The following is a 17,514-nucleotide window of genomic DNA, read 5'->3' on the forward strand; positions in this document are numbered from 1 at the left end:
GACTTTTCTCATTAGAGGGGGTTGACTAGAGGCGGGCCATTGTTCCTTGTTGGTACCCGAGGTTGTGTTGGAGTGATTTGTTGTTTCCGGGCTTATTATGTCTTTTATATTCGGCTACTACTTGTACAGTAGTCCTTGCCGTGATAGTCAATCTAATAGGTCCTTGGCGACCACACAATCGTCGGTGGCATGTCCAAACTTTTGGTGAAATACCCAGTGCTTGCTCCTGTCCACGTACTTCTGATCCTGGTAAGTGCCTGCTTTACTAGGTAATTTTATGATTTTTGCATGGAGAATTTCTTTAATTATGTCCTCTCTTTTCGTGTTGCATTGTGTATATAAGTCAAATTTAGGTGTTAGTTTGAACCGCTTCTTTTGTTTTCATGTTTGGTTTTGCTTTCCGTGCATGTCCTCGTCTCATTTAGGGGTTTGTCTTTCTGCCCTCCTGGCTTCCCTGAGTTCTTCGATTTCGATCTGTCTGGCCGCCTTATCTCTGAACTCAGTTAGTGTCTTTGGTTTTGTGACGGCAGCTGTCTCTTGAAACTTTTCCGAACAGAGACCACTTTTCAAGGCATGTAGGTGAACCTCAAGACTAAGATTGGGAATTTTTATTGCGACCTCGGTGAACCTCATCATGTAATCCTTCAGGCTTTCATACTACCCTTGCTTGATTGTACTGAGGTAATTGGAATCGTGGACATAAATCTTCAAAGCTGCAAATTGATTGATGAACAAATTGGCAAATTCTTCGAAGTTGGAAATCGACCCTTCGTATGGTTTCAGGGTTGTTGGCAGCGTGAAGTTCTTTGGCATTTGAAAATTTATTATTTCTTCTGAAAAAAGGATTCGTTCTTCTTTTGTTAGTCTTTGGTGGAGTGACTTCCATTGCTGTATTCGTTTCAGAATGGTGTTCGTCCTCTAGATTTTCCTTCTCGGCATTTTTTTTTTCTCCTTCCTTCTTGCTCCCATGGATCCTACCAGCAAGTAGGTCGGCCATCTTTTTCACTTCGGCTTGGAGAGTGATATTCATGGCTACAAACTCAGCGTGAGTTGGAGTGGGAGGGGGAGTGCCGTCATCCGTCATGATCACAATCCTACAAAAAAAAGGATAAAATACAATCGTAGGATAACTTTATAGTCGGCTCCACGATGGGCACCAAATGTTCCGTCTTGAAGCGGGACTCTGAGGTATAGCTCGTCCACACTGAAGGGAGCTTCTCCGTCGTCTTCCTCCTGTGTGTTGTACTATGGATTCCACACTAGTCCAGCCAATGCGGGAGACCTGCAAAAAGAACTCCAACGCTCAAGTCAGTACTAAATCTCGAAATACTAAACTTCTTAAGTCGGAATGTTCTTTTCTGTTTTGCTTTTTCTTGATGATCTTATAGCTCATACTCGTTCCTTATTTATTGTTGCTTAATGTAACCATCCTGGTATTGGATATTCGAGATTCGTGTATGAGCCGTTGAGATCCAATATTTTTCGGCTTTTTGAAAACTTGTTACGAAGTATAATATTATGGTTCCGAGTTATTAGGTACGGATCAATATATATGTAAAATTATAAAATGAAGAGGATGTGGATTCAATTCTATCAACTATATTATACATATATAAAATAGAAAGGATGTGAGTTCAATTCTATGATATATCAAGGATGATGCAAATAGGTCAAATAAGATTAAGTCTAAATTTATACTTGATCATGTTCATAGTTCAATTCGTTCCAGTCTCAAATTGACATGTTATGGTTTGAATTATCGATCCTATCCAAATAAGTTGATTGGGTTGAATACCCATAGATAGAATCAATATTATGAGCCCTACTATCACGTATACTTAAGAGACACCAAAATTTATTCCATTTGAAAATTACTGTATAACAACAATTAACTATCATTGCCATCACATTTTTATTTTGGTTCTTGCTCTCGTATATATTTCAAGTGACTAGCGATACAAAGAGAGAAGAAATTATGTGTGTTTTTTTTAATAATAATATTTCACATTCAAGTTTTTTTTAATTAAGTTTAATTAAATTAGTCTAATATAACAAAAATTAATTATGATTAATATTATTTTAAATTTTATTATTGAACTTGGTTAGACTTCGTTCATAAAAAAATTTAAATGTGTAACATTACTCTTTTTTTTTCTTTTTTTTACAATGAAGGTCTCTTCTGTATATTATGTAAGTGTTTTCTTTTATTTTTTATTAACAAAGAATCGAGCACACCTTAAATAAAAATTTTACAAATAAATTAGATACACCTGGCACGTAGGCTTTTACAAAATTTTGACAGACAAAATACAGATATTGTAAGAGTTTGAGTAGCATCTGTAAAATTACACTGGCCATTAATTATCGGATGAAAGAATTACCTATAATGTTTGATATTAAACTGAAAAGTTGGATGAAATAATTTTGGCTTTTTTTGTCTTATAAAATATTCTTCTCTTAGTTTTGGTTTTTATATATTCCTTTTTTATTTTGATTTTGTAAAAGTTAAAAAATTTTAGTTTTATTTTCTACTGTTTATTTATTATATTAAATGTTTAGATGATAAGTTAAATAATGCTGTGATAAATTAAAATATTTATAAAATATGTCATATCCACGTTTAATCCTTAATTGAATATACTAATGATAAGAGTAAAAACCAAATTTTTTTAGATTTTATCGAAAACAAAACTAAAATACACTATATTGTATAGTCCAAAACCTTATTTAAACCCTTTCTTTTTTGTGTTAAAAGGAATGAAACTAATTAACTACATGTATCTTTCCATATCAATGAATTTAAATTATTTATTACCGAAGTAAGTGTGAATGTTTGGTATTTTTTAGATTTTAGGGTAGTTGAATTGTTGAAATGAAATATTTTGTTAAGTGAAGAAAATCCTTTAAATTTAAAAAACAGAGAGGAGGCGCTACTGGTTGAGCAGTGGATGAGATTTAGCACTTGTAGGTTAAACGAAAATAAAATATAAAAAGAAGAATGCACTATGCACCAGCCGGGAATCGAACCCGGGTCTGTACCGTGGCAGGGTACTATTCTACCACTAGACCACTGGTGCCAATTTATGAGGCATATCAGAGCATTAGCATCAATAGTAACTATAACGTGCAGTAACATCTAATATCCACATTCTACGGGACACTGGTTATTGAACCATTAGAAATACAATGAAAACATAAATCACTATAGTTTCAAATCAAGCACAATCATACAGGCATCCGATTTGGATCTTCAATTTGGACTGTAGAATGTAAATTTGAACCATCTGGAATTCCTAAGGGGGGATCTATGCATGAACAATTATCAACATTATATAGCTCCCATTCTTTTATTCCACATTTCTGGAGCGCAGCAACTACCTTTGTCCTCTCTCTTTCATTTGGAAATGCTCCATCTGGACTAACAAGCACTGCTCCAGTATAAGACTGCCCTGCAGCTCTCGCAGCTCCATGATAGTGGAACAAACCCCAACTAAGATCATCGGCGACTTCCACGATTGTCCAATATTCATTTGAAACAACTCCATTATCCAATACACTGAAATGGAATGTCCCGGGTATCTTACCTCTCTTAACCCGGTATCTTCTCCTCCTCCAAACCATTTGTCCTTCTAATGTTTTTACCTGGAATACTGGTTCATACCAAAATGACCCTTTTGCTTTTCCCCTATAGAATAGTTGGTATTGACATGGAAATTGATCGTATGCCGGGTTCTGCCCGGCTACAACACGCCAGCTCCATTGCAAATTCCCCAACCAACCAACAAACAAATCTTCTGCCATTTCATAGTTTATGTCCTGCCCCCGAAACTTAACCATTGGAGGCACATACGGCTTGTTGGGGACTTCTGCTTCCAGCTCAAGACAGTTGTTTTTCTGTAATACACAGAGTGAAAAGGCTTCTAGGTTCGCACTTTCATATGAAGCAATACACCTATAGTTACATACTTGATCAACAGGACTGCACCGGTTCAAGCATTGAAGAGCTTTTCTACAATTAGGATCCAACAAGCAATTAAGTACCTGGCGGCCACAGTTCCTCAGCATGCACTTCAAGGTAGAAAAACCCTTTGCTCTCAAGTTCTTCAACACTGGAACTGGCCTTATATAAGCATTGATTAATACCAGCAAACAGAACCTTATACCATCAGAACTATGTCGATCCCATGCTTCGGATACAGTTTGCACTACTTTACTTGACTCTCCAGTTTTATCTGATTGAGAGTTTCCGAGCACTTCTCCAAATATACTTCCTTTCACTTGATTGTGAACTTCATAGCCTCCTAATTTGCTCTTCAAATCTGTTGTAGAGTCAAAGCATATTACATTTTGTATAGTTCTGCTGTGGATTTTAATCCACTCAATTGATTCCTTTCCTGTAACAGCAACAATCACCAATATATCAGCCTTCAGTAATTCACTCTGAAGTCTGAGAGCCTTTTGTTGATCAGATTGAATACATTCATCGGTAAATACAAGAAGTTCATATCCTTCGTCAACCCATTTCAGTCTTTCTGCCTGTAAAAAGGAATATTAATGGCACTCGACGCAACTGAAAAACTAAGCTCACTATCCATATAAAAAATTATCATGAAAACATATTAGATATTACAGCTCAGCAAAGGACGCATCACATGGAAATACAAAATGTTTTCAGCCACAAATCTGAATGCATTCTTTCATCCAAGCAAAACTGAATAAGATGTAATGAAATAATACAATCACATGGGAAGAATTGTTACTTAACAGTGTGAAGCATGACTTCTTGCCATAGTGCAGACTTGAGAGGGCTGACAGCACCATGGCCAACAACAGCCAGCATCCTCACCGGAGGCTCAGGCGGCTGCTCAGCCGTCACAGCGGAGACAACGGCAGGGGAAGCGTGAAGAGGATGAGGAAGAAACGAGCGAGAGGTGGCATGGCGACGAAGGAAAGAGGTTCCGAAGAATTTAGGTTTGTTTGGAAGAAAACCGATTCTTGTGTGAACCGGTGTCAGAAAACGTGGAGCATGCACTTTCAGAGACATCAAAACCTCTGTCTTCGCTCTTGAAAGAATAGAGAGAAGAGAACCTCTCAGCCAAACACTCGCTGCTTTTTATTCCTCCTGAATACCGGATAGGTACACGTACAACTGTCGTATTCCAGCTCCAGAATCTTTGGAACCTAGCTTCATTAGGATATTGAGCTTTTAATTTGATTTTTCTATTGGAAAATCGTATTTATCATTTTATTGCTCGCTTTTTGCTTAATGTCATAATGTGCCTCATTTCTCTATATTAAAATTTGAATCCGGAATTTTAAGAATCACTTGGGCAATTTTTTTTTTTTTTGCAAAAAAGGTTGTTAAAGTGCTAGGTTAGAAAGATATTTTTTTGCTCGAGGCAACTCCGCTAAATTTATCCCACATAATTAGGTTTACACTGGCTATGCTATATTACACCTGATGAATATTTTTTTTATCAAATTTATATAATAATGTAATGTAATTAATTAGTTATTAATAACTAGGCAGGCAAAAAATCAGGGACAGGGACTCCCACATGGCCATAGCCCATAAGGATTAATGAATATAAATACTCGTAAAGCACAGTAGAAGGGGGGAAAACGAAATTTTTAATACTTTCAACTTCCAGTTTGAATCTGGAATTCGGAATACAAAGATCTTGAAAACTCGAACATTTCTTAAAAACTGACACCGGCGTTGCACTTCAAAATCATTCGTGTCTATTTATTAAAGAAACAAGATTTCACCATTATCCAAATGCAATAATTTCTAATGTACGCGAACATCTTGACATTTTTTAAATGAAGTTTCTGACGTCCAAAGATTTGACATCAGCCTTTTCCTCACCCTTGAACTCCTCCCTGAAATGGCAAGGAATACGAGGAAAAGTAAATATTAAAACAGTAAAATCCTGTGGTGGAAGCAAGAATCAATAATATAGCTAAATTCTAACCATCAGGAGAGAAGACATTAGTCCTCAATTTAGCGGAAAAAATGGTTGGTATATCAAGAGGTACAAACTTCGCCGATTTAGAATAAATTAATTGGTCACCATAACACTACGAAACACAGACACTTCGCTGAGTTGCTGTGTTTACGTGTTGGACACATTTCGGATACGACACTCACCGACACTCGTCCGACATGCATGTCTACTGTGTCCAACCGTATCTTAATAAAAAATATAAATTTTTTCTACAGACATGTTTAGACACACCTAAATACTATCATGTGTCCACGTGTACAGTTTTATTCTTAACATATATTCTTGAAATAAATTTAGAAATAGTATATATTATTATTTATTAAACAAAAAATATTTTAAATACTTTATATAATTAAAACAAGACATTAAAAATAATTAAAAAATTAATTTATGTTTTAATATCAATAAAATATCAAAATATCATTACGATTTATCTAAAAAATACTTTATATTTTATATATATGCGTGTCCCTGTGTCTTATGAGATTTTAAAATTCGCATGTCAGCGTGTCTCGTGTAGTATCGTGTCTCATGTACGTGTCAGTGTCCGTGCATCATAGCCATGACACATTCAAAAGCCATAAACCAAGAAAGCTATAGGAAAGGCGAAGGGATCGTTCTGTACCAGTTCCTTTGGAGTTAGAATCAAAATATAAAATAAGATTAATTATCATGCGCTTACAACAAAGCGTGTTCGGGGCTTGTGCATGCAAAAGTCTCCAGAGAAATGAGATGGGGAAAACATATATCAGTAAGATAGGGTGTCATGAGCAATACCTCTTCAATTGCGTTTCCATTGCCTCAAAAGCTTCTTTCTTCAGTTCCTGCAGTTGTGCTTTGGCTATTTTAAGCTCTAGCTGATCTTCCAACTTTGGTAGATCTTCTTTCCGAATTCCAAGTCTAAGATGTCACCGCCAAACATGAAAAAAGGAAAGAGAAATAGAAATATCATAGGTAATTACATTACAAACAAATTATGAATTGTTTTCAACTTATGTACCAAACCCAGTGGGTGAATTGGCAACTAAGTATAGACAATAGAATTCCCAAATAGTTGATAATATGATGCAAGGTGCACTGCCTATGAAAGAATGAAACTTGGTTAGTTTGATGAATTGACATCTTCCTTCCCCAAGTACAATATTCTCTATATTTAATCACAAATATCTATCTCCTCTACACAGCCAGAAGGATGACCACTTTCTGTTACTATGAGGATGATACATGCCACCCAAAGGGGAAAATGGTTTTGTGAAGTCACAAACAATTAGTCATAGAAAGAATCCTGTATAATCCAAGACAATGAAAGGGAATTTAAATAATATGAAAATTTGAAAGACTAGAATCTAGATGACACTTGATACAAGGCTGATAAATCAAAATAGGGTGAAGGGTGACTTACTTCTGATTAATCTTATCAAATTCTGCCAAGAGAAGGTCCATTCCTTTCTTATCATCTCTCAGTAGAGGTTTTTTCAACTCCTTTTCAACTTTGTCCAATGCTTCCATCATCATAGCCTCAGCGCCAAGATCATCCGTAAGACCATCCCTGTAAAATAGTATATAAATAAAATATAAAATGCCACGTGAAAAGAACTCAAGATATAAAGACAAGGGATGTTTGGCGTTATGTTGCCTTAAAACAAGAGAACAACAAGTACAAGAATTACATAACACATATCATACCTATTCTTGAACTTAGCATAAAGAACAAAGCATAACAATAAAATGACAAAGGTAACACATGAACAAGCACATATACAGTTACTAATGGATATAGTAGAATAGATCATCACGGACTTGATTCTTATTTCCCGCAAGGTTAAAAGATAAGTGCGAGCATCAGGAATATCTTGTGTTTCCATTTCAATGATTCCTTTGATACTTTGGGACTCTGAGAGCAAGTTTGCCCTGCAGGATGAACAAGGCATTATAATCAGAACTTTTTATAATAATAATAATAATAGTATTGAGCAGAGAATTACAATAAAACAAAAACTAAAAGAGAGTCTTACTTTTGCCTAACAGTTTTCATGACATTTGCGTACTGAGAAACAGCAGCTGGATCATCTGGATCAATGGTAATCTTTTCCTTCTTTAATATTCCCATGGCAGTCTCAAACTTGTTCTTCAACTCCACAAAAATGTTCTTTAGCATCTCTATTTCCCCATTCAATGAAGAGTGCATTGTCAGACAGTGACAGAAAAGACAAAAAAGGAAAGGCGGGGGGGGGGGGGGGGGGGAATAAATCGAAATAAGACTCGATGAAAGTCTAACTACTAGAATAAATAGAGCCCAAAATCTCACATCATCAATGAGCTCTCGTAAGCTCAAATTACCACTGGTGGATAAGAAATCAATTTGATAAAAAAAAATAATACAGATATACGGGAGAACTGACCATCTCCCTTGAGGGAAGGAGGGGCAGACCCTTTGGCAAAGTGACGAACAGGAATAGCATGCTCCTTTTGCAGAAATACTTGACTGGCATAGACCTATAAGAAGAGAGAGAAAATTCAGCACATGGCAACTAAATAGTCATCCCTTCTTAATAATGATGCATATCAACTAAAGAGAAAAGAGGAGGGGGGGTGCTTAAGCATGAAAACAGGAGTTTCAGCTGCGAATTGAGGCAGGGACCAGAAGGAATACTTTGACAATGTTCAATCGTATGAAATTAAAAATAATAAGGAACCCAACCTAAACACAATTTGTTAGGACTTATGAGGGTCCAATCACGATGACGATGATCAAGGATCACAAAACCCAATACATTTATATGTTGACCATTTCCGGCTCCACCCAAATGCAAAAAGCATATTTCCCCAATCAATAGAATCAAAGGGTAAACAAAATTTATCGACATAAATTAACAAATGATATATACACCCAGCCATGTGAAAAAGAGGGGGGAAAACCCCTATTTTCCAAATATTAAGATACATAGTGCATTACGTATTTTCGAAAAAATTAACCAGAAGAGATATAGATCCCGACATTAAAGAGACAGAACCAGAAAGCACTAACATGAAAAAAATAAATGCAATAGCAACCAGGAAACAAGCCTAGCTACTCAATCGGGGAGAAGGAATAGAATGCATCAATTGGGAATCGAAGAAATGAAATGAGGTAATAATTGGAGAGATGAAAGATGAGAGAGAGAGACCAGCTTATTGGATTTGGAGAAGAGGCGAGAAGATAGTGCCATTGATGAATCGATCGAAGTTCAGTGGTGGTGCTGTTGAGCTTTATCGTCCTTTTAACGCTTAGGGTTCACTTTGATTCCCTTTGTCTCTGTGAGGGATGTGAGTGTTGTGTTATTGAGAGATTTCACAAAGTCAGGGAGCGGTAAGGTACGCCCTCCCGCATCCTATTACCGCATCTTCGGTTTAGCAGAGTCTTATATCTAAGCCCTCCGATTTCCGATATCTACGGTTCAAGTTCAACCATTTCTCCTTTTTTTTTTTTTCCAATAATGAAAAAATATACATAACATATATAATAAACAATTTAATTTTAATGCATCGAGATAAAGCTTTACACGTACATTTAATTACGAATTTTTTATTTTTAATATTTGAGTGGTAGTAATATTTTTTTAAAATATAAATTGTTTGGGTGTTATTCTTAAATGTAAAATCGTTTAACTAGAGAAACAGAAATCGGACGGTCCGATTTATTAGAAATACAGAAATCGGACCGTCCGATTTTTAGAGGTACACAAATCGAATCGTCCGATTTCTAGAGGTACACAAATCGAACCATCCGATTTGTGTTAAAAGAAATTAAAAATTTTGAAGTATAAAAATCGGACCCTCCGATTTGTATACTTTCTACAGCTTTGAAAAACACCAAAAATTACAATGTTAAGATATATCACCACTTTTACATTTATAACAAAAAAAATTAGCCTTCAATCACATGATGCTACATTAATAAAAATAACTATTTTTTATATTAATAGCATGAATAATAATCCAAAAAATATTATAATTGTACGATTGTATAAATTTTACATTATCAATTCATCAAAATTAAATTCATATAATAAATTCAAAAAAAAAAAAAACACAAAACATGATATTTACTTTCTTTCTGTATATGCTATGTATATTTTTAATATGTAGGTGTGTATCTTTTTTTCATACTCTTATTATGTACAATTTCAGTATGTACGTATGTAGGGACGGATTTAGGAATCTAAGAGTGGAGGGATTGAAAATTAAAATTTTGTATAATCAAATATAATGCTATATATTTAATAATAAATATAATTATAATTAATTTTTTGATTAAAAAAATTAATAAATACTTGTCAAATAAAATAATTATCTCAGTTTTTACAAATTTTTTTATAATTTTTTTATAGTTTTACATATAATAAAATATAAAATTATATATTTTTAAATATTTTGTTAATTAATTTACCTTATTAAGTATTTATGTGACAGTAAGTTATATTTTTATATTTTATATCATTAAAAAATATAACATAAAATAATATAAGTTAATTGTACTAACAATTTTGTTATGTAAATTTAAAATATATTAAAGTATTTTTATATAATATATAGGGATAAAAATTAATTAAAAAATAATAAAAAAGAAACAACTAAATAAAATTAGAAAAAATAATATTATCATAAATAATATTAAAATATTTTTTTATATAATTATAAATGTTAAAATTAATCTTAAAAAAATGTAAAAAAAATTCTAAATTAAATAAAAAATATAAATAATATAAATATATGTAAAGAAATAAATTTAAACCCTAATACATAAAGAATAGTAACTATTTTTACTATCATTATACTATTAAATTTGGTGGATTCTATGGTGCCTTTCATTGTGGTGCCTAAATTGTCTAACTTATCTTTATAAATAAAAAATAAAATGTATAAAATAAAAGTAAAATATTTAAAGTTTATTAAATATTATTTTTTTACCTTTTTTAGGAAGTTAGACACCATATCTTAGGCACCATAGCATTCACCGTTAAATTTTACTCTATACAATACATCTATTATAATAGTATATGAACTTTTAAAATTTGTTAGGGGAGGGGGGGACAAGACTTGCTGATGTCAGGGCATTTTGGTACTTTTTTCTTTACTATTTTAAGGTAGTTTCATGCATTTTCTTAGTAAATAAGCAAGTTTTGGGTGAACATACACTTACATCTTGATTCAAGCAAACATTGTGAACTTTACATGATTTCATGAGAATTATGCATAAATTGAATGATAAAATGGATGATGCATGATCTCATAACTTGAAACAAAGCTTTGATGTACTTTGTTTGTTTGATTTCAGGACAAAGGAAGCAAAGAAGAGCCACGTTAGCAGCCACGTTAGCTTCACTAACGTGACCACTAACGTGGAATGGGAGTGAGCTTGCAACATTAGTGGTAAAGTTACCACTAATAACGCCTTCAAATGCCATCATAACCCACGTTAGTTACACTAATGTGGGAACTAACGTGGAAGAAAGAGGGAGCTCTAACGTTAGTGGTAAAAGTGAACACCACTAACGTTCCAAAAGGCCACACTAAGCCATGTTAAGAGTCACGTTAATCCAATTAACGTGGAGTAAAGAGGAAGTTGCCAGCGTTAGTGACAATCACCTTTGTCACTAACGCTAGACCAAGCCTAGATTGCCTACGTTAGTGGTCACGTTAAGACCACTAACGTGAAGGGTAACGTGGAGCAATGAATGATAGGCCAACGTTAGTGACACTCACCTTTGTCACTAACGTTGGAGATGGAAAATACACCCACGTTAGTGGTCACGTTAAGGCCCTTAACGTGAGGCACTAACTTGGAAAGAAGGGGCGTTTTGAAGCGTTAGTGACAAAGGTAAGTGTCACTAACGCTCTCGAGCCTTGGCATGCCCACGTTAAGGGCCACGTTAGTTACACTAACGTGGACCATTAACGTGGAAGAGAGGGACAAATAGCAACATTATTGGTAAAAGTGAGTGCCAATAACGCTTGCGAAGGGCTAAGAGGCTACGTTAGTGGTTACGTTAGTACCACTAACGTTGAAGTTAATGTGGATCAACTAGTTTGGAACGTTAGTGACAAAGTTATCGCCACTAACGCTTTCGAACCCAAGTTTGCACTTAACGTTAACGCCACTAACATCCTAACTAACCTCCCATCATGCCTAACTCACACTTTCTTTGCAAGCAAAGCTGAGCCCACTAAAGACTGTAACTACTTCAACTAAAGATCAAGGGCCCATATCCAAGACTTGAAGAGCTAACTAGAAGATCAGAAGAGTAGTATATATAGGGATAGTTTTGAATTAAAAAGGGGATCGGGAACTTGAGAACTATACTCTGTATATTTTACTTTCTCTGCAACTTCTAGTTTATATTTTCAGAATGTACTTTTCATTTTTGCTTTCCATTTCCAGAGCTATGAACAACTAAACCCCTTTTCATTGGGTTAGGGAGCTCTGTTGTAATTTGATGGATCAATAATAGTTTTTATTCTTCTTCTTCTTTCTTTTCTCTTGATTTTACTAGAAAGCTTTCAATCTTCATCCAATTGGGTAGTTGTCTTGGAAAAGAAGCTATTCATACTTGGATCTCTTTGGAACCTTGGAAGAGGAATGAAGAGATCATGCTAGAAATGCTTTCTCATGTTGGACCAAATTGGGGTTTGGATGGATATAGTGACATATAATCCTACCAACACTTTGATTTGGGAATGCATGTGGTATAATCAGTGACCAAACTTCATCTCTTCCCATGAGCAATTAAATCAAGGAATTGAGCAATTGTTCAAGCTTAGAGAGATTGGGTTGCCAAGGAATTGGAATCCAATCACTTAAGATTGCCAAGGAGATCAATGAATGCATTGATTGAGGAAGAGATGAGAATGAACTTGATCCGGAGAATGCAACATCTCCTAAGCCCAATGAATCTCCCATTTCTGATCTTACCCATTCTCTTTATTTTCTTCCATTTACTTTTATGCTCATCTTTCCAAATCCCCATTTAAGATTCTGCAATTTACTTTCCGCCATTTACATTCTGCCATTTATTTCCAACATTTACATTTTCTGTTATTTACTTTCCCGCCATTTAATTTTCTGCAATTCCTCAACTCAACTTTTGCTTAGCTCAACTAGAACATTCCTCTAATTAAAGTTGCTTGACCAATCAATCCCTGTGGGTTTCGACCTCACTTTATTGTGAGTTTTTACTTGACGACAATTCGGTGTACTGTAGACCTCACTCTATTAGCTTAGTGTTAAAAGGTAAAATAGAGATATTAATCATATAATGACTTTTTATTCATGAAAATAAATTTCATTAAAATTTTAAATTGGGTCAATGAATTCATTTAACTAGAAAGATGGAAATTGAAAGAAATAAAAAATTAATATCAAAATCAACTTCAACTGATTGACCTATAGTGATAAAATTAAAATTCAATTTAGGAATAAAATAAGTATAAAAAAGATAAAAGTTAGACACTTTAGATTCTTTGTTACATCAAAGGTGGTCAAAAGTCAAAACCATTAAAAACCGGTTGGTTCGTACTTCAAATCAGACTTGACTCGCGTGGGTCTACAGTACACCCGCATGCTGGACCGTCGAAGAAACTCTCACAAAGGATTTGGATTCTCTAAAGTTTGAATTTCATTTTAGAGAGTAAAGTGTGATCTCTCACTATTTATTTTATAGGTGGGACCAAGAATAAATATGAGAAAGAAACCATTAAAGGGTAGAAGATCACACTTTACCCGTTAAAGTACAAATTTAAAATTTAGAGGATCCAAATTCTCTCACAAAATACACAAGTCCAAAAGTGAACTCATGGAAATTCAAACACGGATAAGCATGAATGCAAAAACTCTCCTTGCCGCTCAGCATGAATGCAAATATTAAATATATAATAAATTAAGAACGAATTTTTATTTTTTTATTCTTTTAAAACATGGATTTATATAAATACCAAACAAATAACAATACATGATACATAAACAAATTGATATATTGGTATTGATTGTGTGATTTTTTGTTTTTTTTTTTGTTCATTTAAATTGAAAAAAATATTTTATTACTAGTGACTAATTTTTTGTTTTTTTACATCATAAATTAAATCTAAGAATTGATATTTAATTGTTATTGATATATTTTTAGAAATTATTTATTTTAACTTTTAATTTTATTTTTATTTTTATAATTTTATATTTTTTATTTAATTATGACCGAGTCAATCGGGTGAATCAATAATCCATCGGTTGAACCAATGATCTAGTGACTCAGTTATATGACTGAGTTAATTACCGGTTTGATTCTGATAACTATGGTTCTTTGGACTATGGATAAGATAGTTGATATCTTTACCAAGACTCATCATCTTATCTGATTTTGAAATCTAGTATCCAAATTCAAAATTATCTCTTTAACTCCAATTTGAGTTTGAGAAGGAATATTAGAGTATAATATATGGTTAGTGAATTATGTTAGTATAGTTGGTATAATGGAAAGTTAGTGTAGTAGATTTATTGTAGTTGTAATTGTGTATGTGTAGTAGCCTAGTAGGTGTGGCAATTTTTTTTGGTGGTAAAATCAGTGGCAGTTTTATAGGAGCGTCTAAGATAGTCTTGGTCCTCCAAGGTTTTTTTTTTAATTAGTAGTAGTATTGTTATATGTATTTAGTATAATTTGTATTGGGATATTGACAATTGTAATTTGCTAATAGTAGTAGTAACTAGCAAGTAGCCCATTATAATTAAAGAGAAAGTATTGGGAGACAATAATATTAGTGTATAATATGTATAATAGGGGTATAAAAGAGAATAAGATGATATCATAATTAATTTAATTAATTTTTAATAATTACTCATTTTAAATTCAAACATTAGGGTCAATTTTTTTAACATTAACCCTAATTCTAATTCTCTCTCAGCGTCGTTCTTCTCCTTTTTTCTCTCCCCTCTTTTTCCCTTGTGTTGCCACCTTCCACTGCACCAAGCCTCCCCCTCGTGTAGCCCTCCTCAATCGCACCTCAGCGAGCGCGTCCTCTCTCATGTCGTCCTCCACCATGCTGCCGCAACACCGGCCATCGTTAGCGCGGCCGTTGTAACCATCCTACTCCATGAGGCATGTGATTTCCAATTCTTTACAGCGTTCATTGACACGTATAGGTTCATATATATATGTAGCATAGATAACAAATTAGAATTAGAACACGTAGCGCAAAACTTTTCTTTTAGTACTTTCAAGCGATGAATGATAAACCACTATTTCATGGTTTATCTTGTGCTCAATTGAGTGGTTTTTATCAACTCTTTACCCACTTATTCATTCAAAATGCATGGTTTTACAATTCCTTCCCAGAATTTGTGCTATGATTGAAAATATGTTTCTTTGGTCTTAATTTGCTAATATTAATCCTCTCCTATTACCATTAGATGCCTTGATATGTGTGTTAAGTGATTTCAGAAATTACAGGGCAGGAATGGTTTAGAGGATGAAAAGGAAGCATGCAAAAGTGGAAGGAATACAAGAAGTTGGAGAAATTGCTAAGCTGTCCAGCCTGACCTCTTCGCACTCAAACGGCTATAACTTTAGCTACAGAGGTCCAAATGACGCGGTTCTAGTTGCGTTGGAAAGCTAACGTCCGGGGCTTCGATTTGATATATAATATGCTATAGTTTCCCTGACGCTAAGCAACGCGACCGCGTGCTCCATGCGGCCGCATCGCAGTGACGGAAATCCAGCGTGGTTGAATTCGAGACCAGCGAATTCTGGGCTGTTTCTGACCCAGTTCTCGACCCAGAAAATACAGATTAGAGGCTATAAAGTAGAGGAATACATCCATTCATGAGGAAGCTTTCACATTCATAATTTTAGGAGTAGATGTAGTTTTTAGAGAGAGAGGTTCTCTCCTCTCTCTTAGGATTAGGATTTAGGACTTCTCTTAGTTTTAGGAGTGACTCTCAATCCCAAGTTCAATGTTCTTTTTATTTCTCTTCTCACTTTTGTTTATGACTCTTTATGATTGATTTTCTATTTTAATATATTTTGAGGTATTTCAGACTTATGATTGCTCTCTTTAATTTATGTTACTGTCGCTTCCCATCTGAATGCATTTTTATTCCGATAAATTTACTTTTTCCCTTTTGGTCTTGGTTAAGAAAGCAGTAACTCAGGAGTTACCTTATCTCAATATAATTGATAACTGTTATCTTTGCTAATTGAACTGAACTTCAAATAATCTCAACCTTTTCTTAGGAAATAAATAGGATTCGAAAATCAAACTAATTAGTCCCTTGACTTTCCTTTGCTTTAGTAAAGGTCAACTAAGTGGAATTAAGATTCAACTTTCATTATTATTGATAAGGATAACTAAGTCTGGACTTCTAATTTCTTATACCTTGCCAAGAGATTTTATTATTGTTATTTTATTTTACTTGTCATTTAAATATACCTGTGCCCATTGCCCAAACTCAACATTCCCCAGAAAACTCATAACCAATAATAAATACACCTCCCTGCAATTCCTTGAGAAGACGACTCGAGGTTTAAATACTCGGTTATCAATTTTAAAGGGGTTTGTTACGTGTGACAACCAAAACGTTTGTACGAAGGGATTTCTGTCGGTTTAGAGACTATATCTACAACGCGACTGTTTTTATGAAATTCTTTACTGGCAAAAATCCTAACGTCAAAATGGCACCATTGCCGGAGAATTGCAAACGTGTGCCTTATTATTGGTTATTGTAAATATTTTATTTTTGCTTGTTTATTTGTTTTTTATTTTTATTTTTATTTTTGCTTTTTCTTAAATTAAGAGGTTATTGGTTTTTATTTTAAAATTTTTATCTTATCTTATCTTATTTCAAAAATCAAATTTAAAAATTTTCAAATTTTAAATTTCAAAAAATTTAAAATTCAAATTTTAAATTTTAAAATTCAAATTCAAAATTTAATTTTCAAATTCAAAATTTAAATAACCTTTTAATTTCAATTTGTTTTTATTTTTGTTTTTAATTTTTATTTGCTACTATGAACTCTCACCCCTTTGGCTATGAGTCTGGTTACAATAATGTTGCAGGAAGAAGAAATTACAATGAGAACAGGCATCAAGGTTGGAACAATCAAAGATGGGAGGAGTCACAAGGATTTAATCAACCCTCATGGCAACAACCACCTCCAATGGACTATCAACAACCACCACCATATGCCTATGAACCCTTTCCTCAACATAACTTTGGACCACCACACTCACAAGCCCCTTTCCGCCATTCACCTCCATATAACCCCAACCCTCAACCACCATACTAACCACCTTATGAGCCATATGAACCATATATAGAACCACCCCAATTCCAACCCAATTACTCACAAGAACCACCACTTCAATATTCACCATCTCCATATCCATCAATCCAAGAGCACTATGATCCTATTTATGAAAGCTGAGTGTATCAAAAGACAAAGGATCGTCTCAAGGAAATAGTGGATCGATGTCAGGCAAC

General features: G+C 34.1%; 2 protein-coding genes and 1 non-coding gene across 3 annotated transcripts; all 3 read right to left on the reverse strand.

Moving 5' to 3' along the window:
- Nucleotides 1–3,006: 3,006 nt before the first annotated feature.
- TRNAG-GCC (transfer RNA glycine (anticodon GCC)) lies at nt 3,007–3,077 on the reverse strand. Its single transcript has one exon. It is a non-coding gene; the product is annotated as a tRNA-Gly (tRNA).
- Nucleotides 3,078–3,164: 87 nt separating this feature from the next.
- LOC107631141 (violaxanthin de-epoxidase, chloroplastic) lies at nt 3,165–5,317 on the reverse strand. Its single transcript, XM_016334483.3, has 2 exons — nt 4,766–5,317; nt 3,165–4,536 (listed from the first exon to the last, which is right to left on the reverse strand). The coding sequence occupies exons 1-2, from the start codon at nt 5,042–5,044 to the stop codon at nt 3,226–3,228; spliced, it is 1,590 nt and encodes a 529-aa protein (XP_016189969.2). The 5' UTR covers nt 5,045–5,317; the 3' UTR covers nt 3,165–3,225.
- Nucleotides 5,318–5,613: 296 nt separating this feature from the next.
- Nucleotides 5,614–9,410, reverse strand: LOC148572413 (putative ATP synthase 24 kDa subunit, mitochondrial). Its single transcript, XM_088508052.1, has 7 exons — nt 9,176–9,410; nt 8,411–8,504; nt 8,024–8,168; nt 7,809–7,919; nt 7,411–7,557; nt 6,786–6,908; nt 5,614–5,883 (listed from the first exon to the last, which is right to left on the reverse strand). Exons 1-7 carry the CDS (start codon nt 9,215–9,217, stop codon nt 5,820–5,822), a joined length of 726 nt encoding a protein of 241 aa, XP_088364178.1. The 5' UTR covers nt 9,218–9,410; the 3' UTR covers nt 5,614–5,819.
- Nucleotides 9,411–17,514: the final 8,104 nt, after the last annotated feature.

The sequence above is a fragment of the Arachis ipaensis genome, chromosome B3 (assembly GCF_059453495.1).
Source record: "Arachis ipaensis isolate K30076 ecotype BB chromosome B3, ASM5945349v1, whole genome shotgun sequence".
NCBI lineage: Eukaryota > Viridiplantae > Streptophyta > Magnoliopsida > Fabales > Fabaceae > Arachis > Arachis ipaensis.